The sequence below is a fragment of the Cyprinodon variegatus genome, unplaced genomic scaffold (assembly GCF_000732505.1).
Source record: "Cyprinodon variegatus isolate N-32 unplaced genomic scaffold, C_variegatus-1.0 Scaffold828, whole genome shotgun sequence".
NCBI lineage: Eukaryota > Metazoa > Chordata > Actinopteri > Cyprinodontiformes > Cyprinodontidae > Cyprinodon > Cyprinodon variegatus.
This window is the reverse complement of record NW_015151281.1, coordinates 329,795-347,330: the sequence shown is the minus strand read 5'-3', so window position 1 is coordinate 347,330 and position 17,536 is coordinate 329,795. Positions and strand designations below refer to the sequence as shown.

Sequence of the window (17,536 nt, the reverse complement as noted above, 5' to 3'; positions counted from 1 at the left end):
ATCCATCCATCCATCCATCCATCCATCCATCCATCCATCCATCCATCCATCCATCAAAAATAAAAATAGGGAGGTGAGATTTGAGAAATGGAGCATAAAAAAGATATTTTGCACTGAAATAAATGTTAGACCTTTGTGCTTTGGGCCATGTTCTCAAAAAAAAAAAAGGTTTTTATAATGGACAATCAGTGGTTAGAAATGAACAAATCGAAATTAAATTAACCTGCATTTGTGGCTTTGAGTTCACATCATGTGGAAGGCAAGTTTTATAAGCACGAAACAAAAAGTGTCCCACTTATTAAAAAGCCAGCCAATCATTTGTACTTTTCATGTTAGCCGTGTCAGTGACCATCGTATTTCAGATCAGCGGCTCTCATTTTCTTGTTAATAACGAAGAGAAAAGTCAAAGGTGACCAAAGTGTAAGAGGGTAATGGAGTTGTTGAAGAAGAGTTTGGCACAATACAGACTCTTAACCTAAATATCACCCTGCTCCCTCACCACTAATGCTAAAAACTCAAAATATTTAGCCATTGTTTTTTTTTATTTTTATTATGGACAATGTAAATGAGCAATGCCATTATGTTTGCTGGTAAATGTTTTCTGTTTAAATAACCCATGGAAACCTCTACTTTTCCTTTTAGCCATTCTGTACCGTCCACTTTTTAAATTGACATTCAGAGCAACAAATGTGACGCAAATGGTCCACGTCTAAAAGCAGAAATGGTGCTCCATTACCCAGCACTACACGTTGCCAATCAGAGGCTCAATACAGCTGCAGATGACATTGTTTTTGTGGTTCTAAATGCTTTCAGGACAGAATGGCTTCAAAGCATCTGTGGTAGATAATGACTTGTCACCATGATGTGGCCTATCATATATGATTTAGCTGCCAGGGCTGTCTGTAATCTCTCCTTTAATGAAGATGAACCATATTCCTGACTCATTATTCACTGCATGTGTTGCCTCCCAGGCAACAATACATAAATCATCAATGAGCTATAACTATTACTCTTAAAATGACAAATATATCATATAGGATTTGATTCCTATCATTGTAATATCTGTGTATATATTTACAATAGAAAATAACTTTCTGCCTCTTGTTTTCATTGAAACAAAGACTAGAAGGTTCTAGCCTTAGCTTTATGCACAGAAAGGCTTGTAAATGCCCTTCCTTCCTTGATTCCTTCCTTGCTTCCTTCCACACTTGCTTCCTTCCTTGCTTCCTTCCACACTTGCTTGCTTCCTTCCTTCCACACTTGCTTGCTTCCTTGCTTGCTTCCTTCCTTCCACACTTGCTTGCTTCCTTGCTTGCATCCTTGCTTCCTTCCTTGCTTCCTTCCACAATTGCTTTTACACTTTCTTGCATCCTTGCTTCCTTCCTTGCTTTCTTCCACACTTGCTTGCATCATTGCTTCCTTCCTTGCTTTCTTCCACACTTGCTTTTACACTTGCTTGCATCATTGCTTCCTTCCTTACTTCCTTCCACACTTGCTTTTACACTTGCTTGCATCCTTGATTTCTTCCTTGCTTGCATCCTTGATTCCTTCCTTGCTTGCTTCCTTGCACACTTGCTTCCTTCCTTCCTTGCTTCCACACTTGCTTGCTTCCTTCCTTCCACACGTGCTTGCATCCTTGTTTCCTTCCTTCCACACTTGCTTCCACACTTCCTTGCTTCCTTCCTTCCACACTTGCTTCCACACTTCCTTCCTTCCACACTTGCTTTCTTGCTTCCTTCCTTCCACACTTGCTTGCTTCTTTCCTTCCTTCCACACTTGCTTCCTTGCTTCCTTGCTTCCTTCCTTCCTTCCTTCCTTCCTTCCTTCCTTCCTTCCTTCCTTCCTTCCTTCCTTCCTTCCTTCCTTCGTTAACACTTAGACACTGACAATTCTGCTCATATCCTTTATATAAGTGTGATATAATTAAAACATTTTTGTAAATGGAAACAATAACCCCAAAGGCAAAATAAATGGCAGTGTCCAGAAATGTTTGAACCTAACTGTACTTTGCTCCTGTCTTTTCAGTTAAAAATATGACCTGTCACACTTGTTTGTAGAGCTTCTTTGACACACATCAGCAAATTCTAAAATCATGACCCACTGTGTGACTCCTGACTTTTTAACCTGTCTGATTATGTCAGCTGTGTTTATTTATAGCTTTTTATTTCTATTACAAAACAATATTATAATAACATTATTTTTTTGTTTTGTTTAAAAAAAAAAAAAGTAAAGAAAAGAAAAGAAAAAGTCCAAAAAGCATGTCATTTTAATAGCCTTTCTTGGCCTGAGCTGAATGCAGTTGGTTGGCTGCAGGTCAGGTCAGGCCCTCCCTTCACCTCACATCCATCCTGCTGATCAAATGAACTTTGATGTATACTGCCAGAAACTTCTACCTTGTTCTTGTCTTTAGCCACACTATTACATCAAACCTACTTTTTTTTTTTTCTTTGACGTGGGTTTTAATAACAAGTCTTCCAAGTGAATCAGTGACCTTTAGCGGGCCTACTTGGTTCTCAGCACTGACTTGACCTGTGAACGTCATGTCACATTAACCTCCTCACAATGTCACATTTCAACTCAGGCACAGTTTTCAAGATGCCCAAAGGCACGTTTATTGTAATGGAAATATAATGGTTGAAATATATATATGAATGTATGCATACAGAGAGAGGGAGAGAGAGGTTTCTATGTTTTATAATAACCTTCCCTCATATCAACAGATTTTGTTCATAATCAAATACTGAATCGTGTGTCCTTTTTTCTCCAATAGATTGCCTTCTCCCAACACAACAGTATTATGGACCTCGTCCAATTCTTTGTGACCTTTTTCAGGTAAGAGCACTGTTTGGTTCACTCTTTTTCACTTTTTGCTTTTGGTATTGTTGGGAAAGATAACACATCACCATTACAGTTCAATAGAACCACTTTTTTACTCCATATATGTACAAATAAAGTGAACTTTCTCAGCTAATCTTTACTATTTCGACTTAAATACAGGTACAATGGAAAAATGAGAATACCGCGTACATGTATTCCAGTCATCTCAGAAGGTGAAACTGGTATAGAATCACTACGCCTACAGTTATATATTGCAAGCCTTTATTTCTTGTAGTTTTGATGATTACGATGTACAGAAAGGGTAAACCCATGGGAAATTTGAGTTTTGTAAAAAAAAAATTTAAAGAAGATTTTATTTGTACAGGGACAGTGAAATGCAAGACATATTTATGGTGTCAGGTTCTAGCAAAGAGACTCTAATCTCCCCCTGCAGTGCATTTTTTTGGTTGATCTTAAGCAGAACAAACTGTAAATGCATGAAAAAGAGAACCATTAAGTCCATATAATAATACAAAATGAAAAAAGACTATAGTCTACAGTTACTGAAGCCATCTATCAGGAAACTCTAGAGGACTCTAGGTTTTATTGTACTGTCAAGCTCTATTGAGATGCTGTTTCTATTTGGACTGGGCTGCTGCCCACACTTCCACAGGTCGCCATAGCTGGCTCAAGCCTAAAGGTGCTCCTGCTCTTAATTGGCCAGCAAATTCCCCTGACTTCAACCCCATAGAAAATCTATGGGCTGTTGCCAAGAGGAGGATGATAGTCACCAGACTTAACAAAGCAGATGACGTGAAAGAGATCTGGGCTTCTATTACACCTACGCAATGCCACAGGCAGGGCTGTACGCAGGGTCCAAAAAATACAGAGGTCAAGGGTCAGAACTTTGTAGCTGGTCAGGGGGCAGGCTTACCAGAAACATTTTAATTCCATCATTTAAATCTGGCCAATTTTAAGGAGCAAAAACAACATGATTCTGACTTTTGAATATGCTAGGTGATGCATTTCTCTCTTCCTCTTCTCCCATGCCAAATATATCAGACATTGTAAACTTTATTTTATATCATCTTTCTTTTGAAGCTTCTATCTACAGGTATTGTGTCACAAAAGCCATTCCATTATAACTGAAATGAGTTGCTTCAAATTTACTTCTGTATTTTAGATAGACACCGAAGCCCCATTACACTATTATGTTGAAGATGGTGCCTAATCTGTTCACTCTTGTTAAGGAAAGCGTTTGAACATATTTCTGTTATAATCTTACACAATACTTCAATTATCATGCATTAAACATCTGACTTTTAAACATATACAGTTGACTGGTGCCGTATCTTCCTTTTCTAGTACCGGCTCTCCCTCTATCTCCTCACTGCTCCTCTTGCTGCTTGGCCCAAAGATGAACTCTGTTTCACTCAACGTTTTCTTCCCTATTCTGTTTCCCTTTAGTTAAGAATATCAACTCAGTCAGATCCTAAACTGATAGAAATGAAAACAATATGCCATTTCAACATTAAATTAGTAGAAAATAGTCAAACTAGATATTGAAGAGTATACATGTTAAATAAAGGAGACAATATATGCAAACTTTAGCTACTATATAAAATATATAAATATAGGAGTCGACAACATTGAATAGAAATTGGGCATTCTGTAGCTTTTTGAAGGACCATGGTGACTCTTGAAGGCTTTAAAAGTTACCACAAAAAGTTATTATTTTGAAAACAAACCTGATGTTTTATTTTATTTCTGTGGATGACTTCAGTGGGTTCAACATTCAACACCGAAAAATCAACGCCAAATATTGGTTTCATTTTCAGCCGAAGATGTTGCTAACATATCAATAGTATAATGAATGTTGATTCAACTGCTGGAAATTGACTAAACGGTACCAATGGAGTTAAATAAATAAACTTTGGTTGGATGTGTGTAGCTCGCTGAGTTGACATTGAGATATTTTCTCTGGAAAATGCATGTTTTTCTCAGTCATCTACAACTTAAATTGCTCTCCACCTACAGTACATTTGTAGCTCCATGTGCTCCTCTTCCAGTGGCTAACAAAATCAAAATGGCGTCGGCAGCTTGTGCGTGGCAGTTACCATAGTGACAGTGCATGCTGACGATATTCATCTCATTTGCCCAAACCCTACTACTGTTTTATTAAACGGATGCGCTACTTTAGCAGTTACTAACACCTCGCGGTTTTGTGGGAGACAAAGATCATCGTCCTGCTGTAAGATTCACTGTAATTTATTTTGTTTATACATCACAATTTAAGCAATAAATAAACTGTGCCCCGGGTTTCCTCAATGGTAGTTACAAAGAAAGGGTATTTCGAGTTTAAGCTTTACTAATACTTCATCTTATGTCCTTCGTTTGGATTTCTTTTTAACACTTAAGTCAGCAAAGATAAGGAATATCAGTAAACCTGGTGACCGGAGTCCAAACTTTCATGCTCCATTAAAAACAAACTGTATAGAGACCAAGAAAAAGTCCCTTTATTTTTATATATAAGCTATACTTTTAATGCTCTAAATCGGTCAAGTATGACTATTATCCACCTCTTCCTTCTCTTCCTATGCTTCTTATTACTTATTGAGTTATTTGAGTCCCTCTTAACTAAGTATATACAATTTTCCTTGTTTTAAAGTGGCAAATTAACTACCAGTAACAGTTTAAGAAGGTGCATAATTCTTTGTAAGTGGCATCTCGAGAGAAGGTGTGGGTGATCAAGATATGAGGGCTCTTCAGGATTTTTTTTTCCTGCTCAGAGCTGTGACTGAAGTCTTTCATTATTTTAATGTTTTTAATGAGTCAGTCGAGCTGTTTAAAAGCGCATTAAGGTCTGAGTACATAAAGATGATTCAGTGAGAATTCCTGCATATCTGCTTTTGTTTACTCTACAAGTTTGATTTGTTGCCTGCATTATTTTTTTCCTACCTGTATTCTCCAAATCATTTGATTTGGTTTGCTGCTATTATCATAGAAGACACAAGCCTTGTATAGTTTTTCCTCATGCGCTTATTTTCTTTTAAAAGTGTATGGTTCCGGTTTTCCTAAATTCTGTGTGTAGGCATCACAAAGGGCATAATAGACAAGCTTTGCCCGAGGCACCTGTCCATCAGTGCCCAATCCACAATACGTTTCCAGGGAAGCTGTCATGCAGTCACTTAGCTTGTGCCTCCAGCTGATCATATTACAGCATGAATGGCCCAAATCATGAAACCTTTGGATAGAAAACTGAGAAAGGAGACTACTTTTGTCATTTACGCTGCCAATTACACAGGTTAAAAGAACCTTCATATTATTTAACTTTTATTATCACTTTAGAATTAATTTATTGCCTAAATCTAAATGAACAAACACTCATCACACCAGTTAAAGAACACGATTCTCTTGTTTTTATGTTCTAAACATTAATTATTGCTTAATTAAAGGAATGTTACACTCTGTCTCAATTGATCAAAACTCAAGTTGGTCTCAATATTTATGAAAATCCATCTAAATAACAAATTCCTGAGTTGTTCTGTAATAGGATGTTGTTTATAAACTGAGTTAGCACCACCCTTAAAGATGTCAGTTACTGGAAATTGGACTTTTTTATGTTAAAATGTGTGTTTGGCTTCAAGTAAAACCTGCCAGAAAATCTGTAATGTGAAAGTGCCTTGGTTTTTTTTGTATGCGGTCTCATTATGTAAACCAGAAAAACTCATAAGAGCGCACCCTCCAAAAAGCGTAATTTGGTCCTTCTGTTTTACTAATGTGAATACTGGAAGGGTACTAACTTTAGTCCGTCTCGCTATCAGCATTCCCATCTCTGTTCCACCAAAAGGGGTGATTCCAACAAATATAGGCTCACCTGCAGATAGTTGGTAATGTTGCTGCTTGTGTGTAAAATTGTAAGAAGGAGCCAATAAATTATGGTAAACAAATCATGGAAAGCTGCTAATGCTACATCCACATAATGGACATACACAAGTCTTGTAATCTTGTGAGACAAAGCATTGGAATGAAAAGTGGTCTGAATGAGCCGCTTTAATTTATTTTTATTCTTAAAATGACTAATCATTAATTAAATATCATTTTCAAAATGATTGTATTAGTAAAATACTTGGTTAATAATACTCCATTAAATATTCTGGTTGAATTGAAAGTAATAAAAGCATCCAACAAAGCTTCTGATCAGATAAAGTTAATTCAACTTAGGTCAAATCTTTGTGTTAAAGAAGTAAAATTAACTTAATTAAGGCTTAGATTTTATATTTGCAAAATATATGAACTGGAATGAGTCCAACAACAGGAATTTACCACCCCAGTTAATACTGGAAGTGCTTTCTCCTTTTTGTAGAAATGATTTTACTGTAGTTCAAACCTTTACAGGCATCTTAAGCAGTAAATCACACTTTTGTTTGGTACAACCTGCTGCAAACAGGATTCACTGCCAGAATTCTGTCATCTGTCTTGGAGGATTTCAGCCCACTCTTCATTGGTAAATGTCTCTAGTTTATTTGTTCTGTTGCTTTAATGCTGAAACCAGCATAAAAGGTGAAAGCAGCTGAATAGGATGGTAGCTCTAATATCTTCCATGACTTATTTCGCCAACTCTTGGTTCGCTTAGAGTTTTGCTTGGAATATTTGATCGATTTCAAGTTCAAATAATACCCAAGCTTCAGCTTTCTTAGAGGAAAGGGAAAAAAAGAAGAGATAAAATAACCAAAGTCTGTTCAAGACATGCAACTATATAAAAAAAAATAGTATTGCAATATCCTCATACCTTTGATCGCTAACAGAATGGACCAGAGTCTTCACCACCTAGAACCTGCAGCAACTAGTAGATCATTATTTATCGGACAAAAGCACATAAGGTTTATATTTTTTCAATTTATTTGCAAGTTGTTAGCTTTATGCATTTTCAGCGTCAATAGTTGGCTGCAACATAGATTCAAATTGTGTATTTTTTGGGGGGGATTAATGAGTAGATGCACTTACCCATAGGAAGATATTTTAGAAGTAAACACCTGTTTTATTTCTTGACACAAATGGGTAGAAATATGTTACAAGAAAAGATGATGTGAAAATGATTAGTCTCTCAGCATTTCTACTGTAGGGCATGAAAAAGAAAAACAAATGAATTTACAGCAATTAACCTATTTTTATAGCATTTATTCAACTCAATTTGAATTGTGGTCAATGGTTAAAAAATGCCTTTGGTACAACGGTGACGTAGTAGTAGTAGAAACAATCTAATCACTCAACCTCAACGACACAGTTTAGCTTATTTTGTAAAAATTAAGCAAACTTAAAATTTTGAAAACACGAGAAATTCAACATTGACCTTAGGGCTAAAAAAATATATTGACACAAGTTAACCTAACAGATTAGCAGTTACTTTCCTCAGTATTTTAAGAATGTACATATCATAAGTTCAGCAGACCTCATGTTACCTAAAACATTTTGACCTTTTTAAACAAATGTGTACATTTTTTGAATATATATATATATATATATATATATATATATATATATATATATATATATATATATATATATAAAATGATCAGTTTTTTTATTTTATTAAGATGGGTGGTTTCTTTTTTGCCTTTTCACTTTTATGCAGTATCATACCCCACATGAAACAGACTGTTTGCTTTTCCCCCATTTGGTAGACAAATCATATTCCATTTAGCTTTTGTCTGTATCCACGTTGTCTAGTTCTCACTGACCCATAAACCCAAGAATGGAAAAAAAACAAACACACAGCTAAGCACTGATTAACTAATGAGTTTTTTTGGGGGGGAGGTTGAGACAGCGTGTGTCTGTGTATGTGGGGGAAAGATTTGAAGAGACTTGAACCTGCTGGAAACATAATCAGCCTGATGACAAAATGTCAAATCGCCCCACAGGGTTTTTTAGAGCTCCTTGAAGGAGAGATAAAGAGGGAGGACTGGACATCAAAACTTCTCCAATGCTTTAATTTATTTCTTCTAATATGAGATTGTGTTATCTTTTTAATCAAAACATTTTAAGATGCATGCACAACCTACAAAACAAGTATATCACTTTTCCTCTAATATTATTGCATAACATTCTAGAGAATCACTACAACTCAGGAGGAATGTCTGAATTATTTTAAGAAGGACCTTGGTTTTATGTTGAGCACCCTGAAAGGCTTCATTTTTCCCTGTCAGGTAGTTGCAGATGTGTGTTAAAGAGATCCAATTTCCTTTTAAAGGTCAACAGCTGATTAGCATTACTACCGTAGATTCATTTTTTAAGGGTATTTAGTAGGAATTAGAAATAATCATCCAAATGATGTGAGTATTAGAACATCAAACACCTGCTGTTGTTTTACATATTTAACAAAATAAATAGTATGCTATATTTGCAAATTTAGCAAGACAAGTATTAAAGCCTCTTCAAAATCACAGGCCGTCTTTTAGGCACTTCAGTCACAACCGTCTCCACTCTGTTTACTGATCTTCACGGTTATCACCGTGTTCAAACATCCGAGCAAACACATCTGGAACACGTGGCGATCTAAAGCTTACATATCAAACAAATTGGCCAATGATAGTTAAGATGGCTGTTTGCCTCCAGAGAGACGTTTTTTTTTTTTACTTAAGTGGTTGGCACATCACTAAAAAGGGACACTGGTTTCTGCAGACATAAGACTGGAGGGTATAGCATTGCTATCTGGAAACCTCTTAACTTTATTATGAAAAAAACTGACATTGCAAGGGCTTCTCTTTAATAAAAGGAATTTAAATGTGACCAAATGTCCCTATTTCTGCAGGACTGAGGCCCATTTTTCATTTCAGTCAGTGTCCCACAAATTGAAACAATATGTATGATTGATATATGTATATATATATATGATAGATGGATAGAGAAGATGCAGGCAGAGAGGAAATAGAATATAAAATACCATCTTTGTTGGGGTAAACTTCTTTAAAATTATAGAAGAAAAAAAATAACCAGATCCTCACCCCCTGAGGTGATTTGGAGTCTTTAAACACGAGTGACTTCTAGATCATTCACTACAGTTGATTTTCATCAAGCCTCAAGTGGTCAGAGCGTATTTTCATCTGTAACTGGGCTTGTTATGCTGCATCTTTATGCATGATCCAACTACTGATTTTGATCAATTTGTTTTTATTGTCTTTCTCTTATACAATGCCATATTTCTTAACCTTTATCATTATCCACAGCATTAGGTTTGTAATCTGAATCTCTACCCTGACCAGAACTCAAAGAATGAATTAGAGAAAAGCGTGGTGGGCCAAAGCTCCCAAATATTATAAGGACAGTAAAAATGCTTCTGTTGTGAAAAAAATGCACTTGACTATGCCTCATTTTATTATGTGAAAAAAATGAGTATGTGCATGGCTGTTATTGAAGAGCGAGGTGAAGTGAAAAGCTCATGCCCCCCTACACCTCTCAACAGAAACCTGCACATTATACATTATACCTTTTTTGCGGCCACCAATAAGTACTGTGTTTGCATGAGTTAGTATTTCAGGGGTACAAAGCCTATCGGCTTTACTTCAAGCACGCACCTTATTGGTCATCACACATTAGAAAAGCTTGTGAAGAGCCAAGCCTAAGCTATTTAGATAAATTAGTTGTGTGTTATTTATTTATTTTTTTTATCCTGATATGCAAATGCTGGAGAGATTTACAGTAAAATACTTTAAACACAAAGATAAGCATTTTAAAACCTCTAAAACTCATTTAGAGCATTGAACGGCTTATTTAAAAATTGTACATTAAGCAATACTAAGAAAACACTATTTTCTCAGAAATATACGGCTTTTTCCTCCTTTTCTAGTTTGTCCTCTGCAGACTTTTTCCTACTTTTTTCATGAAGGGCTTACTGTAGCATCTGATTAAATGCATCAAGTTCTTTGTCAAGCCCAGTATCTTTCTGATATCCTTTTATATAATAAATGACTCCCATTTGCGGTTGTTGGACTTTAGAGAAAAGAAATCCATATTTTGGCTTTTTTTTTTTTTAAAACTACCTTAAGAGCTTTAACGGCAATATAAGTGGAAAATTCTTTGAGAACTTTCATGTAAAATCTTGAAGTTCATGATTTTTTTCAGCTCTTTCAGTCTCTTTAGTGCATAATCATCTTTACATTACATGTCAAAAAGATAATGAAGTGGAAGCTCTCAATCAGTCAATTTATCCCTCCCAGATAGGCTTGTATCATGCGGACTTTTCTTTGACTAATGATCATAGTGTTGGGTTATTAATCGAAGTAATCGGCCAAAATATTTCAGTCTGAGCCAAAATTATACTTCTACCTTCATTTTTCTACCTACTTCAAGTAAATATTACAGAGTAAGGTTTGCTTTGACTTGCTTTCTGCTCTAGTTTTCAATAACATTTACGATTAATAATTGAAATATTATGAAATATGTATTCTTTAACTTCCTAAATTTAATACAACTGAATATCTTTAATACTTACTGCTTGTTCTGCTATAAATCCTACTATCAAGCTCAAAAAAAAAGAAAAAAAATTACTAAAGACAATTGTTTTTCCATTATTAATCGTGCCCTTTTTTTCTGTCATCACAGTTGCTTTCTGTCGTTACTTCTGGTGGCGGCTGTTGTGTGGAAGATCAAACAGACCTGCTGGGCATCGCGGCGTAGAGAGGTAAGTCCATGATGTTCAAAGCTGAATCTGACTAATTACTTTTCAGGTACTTGGTTGAAACTAGTGTGAGTAAATACAGATCTGCAAATTTTATCTCAGTTTAATACAAAGAATTTCACAGCAGATGGTAGAAGACGACAGTCTACTTTTGGGCATATGTAAAAATGAATAACTTAATAGTACACTCAAGAGAAGTGGGTTTGTCATTGTTTTATATCATTCTTTAATGCTAATATTTGCAACACCTGCAGGTAGCTGTTTATTTAAAATATTGTAAGTTGATATTGTGACCAAGGCAATGAATAAGAAATAGAAATCTTAATTTCTGCTTGGATATAGCTTAAAAATGTGAGTTGCAAGTATAGTTGAAGAAAACCATAATGCATTTTAGCCATAAAAACAGTAGGTTGTTTATTTAAAGGTATTTGATAAACTTTTTTTTTTCACCATGTGTTTCGGTTTGTTAGGAATATTATATATTCCTAACAAAATATATAATATATATAGACCTTACATCTCACTATCTGGACTTCTCTTTATAATCCTTTGACAGCTGATAAAGAAAGCTTTAATGCTAAACCAGCAATACCCTGCATTCTTCTTTTTGATCAGCAATGTGTCAAATAGCAATATAATCAAAGGTGGAAATAATTATTCAGTCCTAGAGTGAGTTTACGGTCAGCAGAAAGGAGGCGATAGTAGGGATGGAAAGGAGAGGAAATATTAATTTATTGATATTCAGTGGTGGATTGAGAGAGGTTTGGATGAAAAGAAATGAAGATGGGATCATTGGCTGTGGAGATTATTAAAGTGGGTCTTAAGAATTCCGTCCAGAAAATGGAGGAGAGGATAAATGCAAACTCATCTTACTGCTCCTAATCTGAAACGGTGTTGAAAATTTTTCAGCTCCTGAATTGACTGTAATTTCCATCTCTTTGGAGTCAATCTTCTATTCTCCTGGGTGCTGTTGGATGTTTAACGGCAGGAATTTTATTTTGGTCTCACTGCATGACCCATAGTTTGTTAATGAGGCTCTCGCAATTCATTTCCACTCTGGGAATGACATTAATAATAGGGGAATCAGTTGTATTGCCCCTAATTGATTTATGAAAACAAACAGAAATAATTACCCTTTGTTTTTGACTCATATTTGTCCAAAAAAAAAAAAAAGTCAGTAAAAATGAACGCCAGTTGTTGGTTCCCATTAAAATTCAGCTTTTTGTTTGTGTCTGATTTGGCCCGTTTTTCTGATCTCTTCTTTTGTTGGTTCTTTTATTGTGTCAATGGGGGTATATCGTCTCCTCCTCAATCTTGTATTGTTACATTGGATATAAAAGTTCTCTACAGTGAACCTCTATTTTATGATATAAGACCTTTGAATTATCCATTTTCATCCTCAAGTGAAGAAAGAAAAAGATGATTTAATAGAAAACCTGTTTCAGCACTAGAACTTACAAGGCAGTCATTTAGACTGTTCTGAGATTTTGAAGTGAAAGAGCTTATTTACATTAATCTTACCTTGGTCATGTTAACTGACTTTTCCTCTTTCTGTATTTCCTTCATTTTTACTTTTTTTTTTTTTTAATAAAATAAAAACCTAAAAAATAAACATGGTTAAATTTAACTCGATATCTCATAGCCGTCATCTTTACAGCTTTATTAGATGCATCGTAAATTCTACGGATGATTGTGTTTGGTACCGTTCTACCTAGAAAACTCTGGAACTCTTTGGCTAATATGAAAAAATGGCTTTCAGAAGAAATGTAAAAGCTTAGCAGGCTTTAGAAATGCTTCAAAATATTGATGATAGCGGTTCGGGAGGAGATGGAGAGACCTATGATGACGACTGGTCGGTAGGAAATGGCTCAGATTCTGACAGAGTCTGACAATAATCAACCACCCCCTGCAAAACGCAGACGTATCTGTGACCCATCAGACAATGGGGAAACTTTGTTCAGGGTTTGGATAGTACTGCCCACACCTCAGCCGGTACAAAAGCCAAACCAGAGCCCATGGTCTACTATAATTGCACATATGTTGGCGTGGATGTGTTGGATCGGATTAGAAAGTATTCTGTAAAAGATCCAAAGCAAAGGTGGCCTGTGGCTCTTTTACAATCTCCTGGACACAGCAGCTATGAACGCGTTGGTTTTGTCCAGGAGCTTTTTGAAGGTCACTGTCTCACACAGAGCTTTTATCCTTGAACTGGTAAAACAGTTGTATGTCAACCACATGCACTCCAGAGAGCCGCAAGTTACCAACCCTTAAGACCCAAAAGAGCCAGCTTTGGCATGGCAAAGACAAAAGTGCCAGGTGCATCAATGTGGCACAAAAAACACTTCTAGGATGTTTGTCATAAATGTGAAAAGGTGGTCATTGATAATGTTATGGGCCCAGTGCGGCGTTTCCAGAGCCCATTACAGCGACAGTGGCGTTGGCGAGTTTGCCCTGAAATTGAAGGGTTGACGGTTCAAGCCCCGACTCCAACCTTCAGTGTCGTGTCCTTGGGCAAGACACTTAACCTGCATTGTCTACTGATGGTGGTCAGAGGGCCNGTGAGCCCCAGGGCAGCTGTGGCTACAATGTAGCTTGCCACCATCAGTGTGTGAGTGTGTGTGTGAATGGGTGAATGAATGTAGTGTAAAGCGCTTTGGTCAAGTCTCCTAACTTGAATAAAGGCGCTATATAAGTACATGCCATTTTACATTATCAATGACCCCACCATGGACTGTTCTCACTGCTGCCCTCTGGGAAGAGGCCTCACAGCATTCAATGCAGTTCCAGCAGATTCCGAAACAGCTTCTTCTCCACTGCCATCAGACAGCTGAACTGTTGAGAAAACTCTAAATCATGTCACAGATTCTGCATCAAACTGACCATTTCGATACATTTTTTTGCACCATATTTTTTCCTCCTAAAATGTTTACATTTGATTATTGCTGCACTTTAAGAAATGGAAATGTCATGAGAGCTGTACAATAAAAGTTTGGCAATGTCTAAGTGGTGTGCGGGAGTAAAACACTCTTACTTATTTTACTGATTTATTATTAACTCAAATTTAGACAAAAAATAATAATTGCACATAATATAGCCTTTAAAAAATATATATATATTAGACCTGTTTTAAGGTCTACATTTACATATTCACAATGGGTTTATATGACACAGCAGAACCATTTCAGTCAATATCACTACTCTTGCGTTCCATTGGGAAAAATGTCACCCGTCAAATTGACTGCCAGTTGGAGTTCTAGTAGGATCAGAATTCTGGGAGTCCTGGTGTTAAATGGAGTCAGTCATTTCACTTGGTGCTTTTCTCTGTTCAAATTAACCTGTCGCTATTAAAGTGGTTTAACTGGGACTAAATTGATCAGAACACCCTTTCTGTTTCACATTACAATTTTGCTTCAAATTACTCTAAAATTATTTTACTCAATGATTAATAAATGCGATTACTCTCTATTAAGTGCATGTAAATTATATTTATTTTAAAATAACAAAACTTTTTTAAGGAATAAAGAGATGGATTTGCTACTTGTCCATGTTGTTTCCTGTCCCTTTATAATTAAATATTTCAGCCATATCATTTTTGGCTGTTATATGTTCTAACCCTATTAAAAAACAATTTCTTTTTTTCTTTTTACTCAAAGCATTTCAATTAATCGATTAAAGAGTATCAAAGTTAATTATTTTCCCCTGACGTTTTTGTATGCCATTTGCCTTGGCAGAATGACCGTCCTGCATTTTAAACACGTCCGACGCAGGCAGAGTGTTCATGTTCACCGTCTGTTTCCTTTTCTGTGTTGCATTTTGTTCATATTCAGAATGTTAATGGTAATGTCAGGATTTCTATGGCATAATTTCTTTAGCCACTTATCTGAGCACGCTGCGAGACCGATGTCCAGCATTAAAACTCTCATCCCCCCTCGCATGCTCAACTAACAATCCGTCAATGCCGTCTAATTTTAATCTTTTTCTTCACTTGCTTCACAACTTTTCTGTGTGCTGGCTGCGCTGTTTGCTTTCTATTCTTCCCACCCCCCCACCCCCCCGTGCTGGATGTGCGGTTGGTTGCATCGTCATACATTTTGGCTGTGTGCTTTTGGTGTGAAACACATATCAGCCGAAGACTGCAAATGCACTTTTCTGTCATTTTTGGTCCAAACTTTTCAGTGGCTGAATTTTCGCTCCATCCCTATATTTAAAATATGCAAAACCTTAAGAGGCGTAAAACAAAACAAAAAATTAATCCAGCTAACTTATGAACATCTAAGTCATAAATATGTTATAATAAGTTGATTATTGTATAGATATAACAGAAGCATATTCTTCATTATGGAGAGAAAATTATATTTGTTGGATGATCTACATTTTTTTCCAATCAAACTCTTGTAAGTTTTTCTTATTGGTGTTTACTACAGTTTATGTTTGGTTAATAGGATGCTGGTATTTGAGGCTAGAAGGTCTTTTGTAAGATCCCCCTAATTTTAATATTTCACTCAGACTCTTTACCTACTTTAGGTTGAGACACTGCTTAACTGATAAATTTTTTAATTAATTAGAAGAGACATGTTGATAATATTAAAAGATTACACTTGAATGTACCAGGCTTGTGAAAGTTTTGATAAACCGTATCCATGATATTAACACTAAGACACACAGGTTTCTACAGATTTGCTGTGGCATTTTCTTTTATATAAACCTTGTATTCAGAAGTTGTGCTCCAATAACCTTTTCCTAAGGGGGGTTTGGGGGGGGGGGGGGTGTCCTTCGCCTTTACACAGTTGTACCATAGAATAATACAATAGACTTTAAAGTAACTTAGCATTTTGCAATCTTTAAACTTGCTCTTCCGTGATGCAAGAATCAGTAAAATCACTTACAGAAATCATTACAGCACCCTTAAGGGTCTCTTTAATTGTCAATCTGAGGAGGTTTTTGTGTTAAATTGGCCATCTGGTTGTGGTTTAATTGCTTACAGTGAAATGAGTGCAGACATTGCATGCAGAATATGAAGGAATTATCATTATTAAGTAGATTTAACTCCTTCTCTTTTGGGCATAGATAGCTTTAAGCTGTTGGAGCCCTGACAGTCTTGTTTGACTGGTAAACCAAATGGCTTTCTGATTCCTCTCCAATGTGTCTCTGCATTTACAAGGCTGGCTGAAATGAGGGACGGAGGTTTTCCTGGGGCCATTTGAGCCTTCATCTCATGTGAAGACATGAAATGAAAGGGTTTTAATGAGGCTTTCAGAAATGGGTAGGCCATTAATGAAACTGATCAAGCCAAGGGCTTCATGAGCATCTGATTAAATGTGTTTTTTTTGTTTTGTTTTTTTTTTTATACTGGCATTCTACAGAAAATGTTTGTGTTCCAATTGAATTGTTTAAGGCATTATATAATGCCTATATTTCTGCTAAAAGGTGTGAAGAGAGTTCAATTCTAAAGGCTTTCCAGAAAGCACAAAGCGTTTCCTTGAATTACTTTTTATCTCAAAGCACTGGTTGTACTCCGCACTGTAAAATTAATTTGATAAGGATTTCTTGTCTGAGTTTAAAGGGACATGATAACGGAGGTGTGCTGGTTAATTTGAATAATTTTCTTTGAAGTTAAGTGATGGGACTTGGATTTTAAGTAGAGAACAAGGGAGGAGAGACAACAGCTCTAAATGCCACATAGTAGTGCAAAGACTGACCTCTTTGAAGCTACCTGTGGGGGAAAACGGAAGGGAGGGGCGTGCTGGCATTTCACGAGAGACAGCCACAAAGATGTAACACACATAAACGTGGATTTATCTAATGCAGCTCCTCTCTGTCAGACCCTTTAAAATCATTCATGGTGCTCAGTAGTTTCTCATATTTTAAAAGTTTTATTATTATTTATTATTCCACAGGTTTTCAAACTCATTGTTACATTGGAAAAAAAATGTCAAGCTAAAGCTACTTGTAGCTAACCTGACTCCGCCAGATGGATTTGCTCCGCATATCCATCTGGAAACCTTCCATTGAAGTAATTTTGGGAAGGGGCGAAAATACTGG

The 17,536-nt window shown here is 36.2% G+C and overlaps 1 protein-coding gene across 1 annotated transcript in view; it reads left to right on the top strand.

Annotated features, from left to right (window-relative positions):
• The window catches only part of LOC107098977 (attractin-like protein 1), a 60,934-nt gene that overhangs the window by 24,467 nt on the left and 18,931 nt on the right, over positions 1-17,536 (top strand). The window contains exons 10-11 of the mRNA XM_015396892.1: positions 2,771-2,832; positions 11,419-11,497. Coding sequence (XP_015252378.1) covers positions 2,771-2,832; positions 11,419-11,497 — 141 coding nt within the window. The remainder of the gene's footprint in view (positions 1-2,770; positions 2,833-11,418; positions 11,498-17,536) is intronic.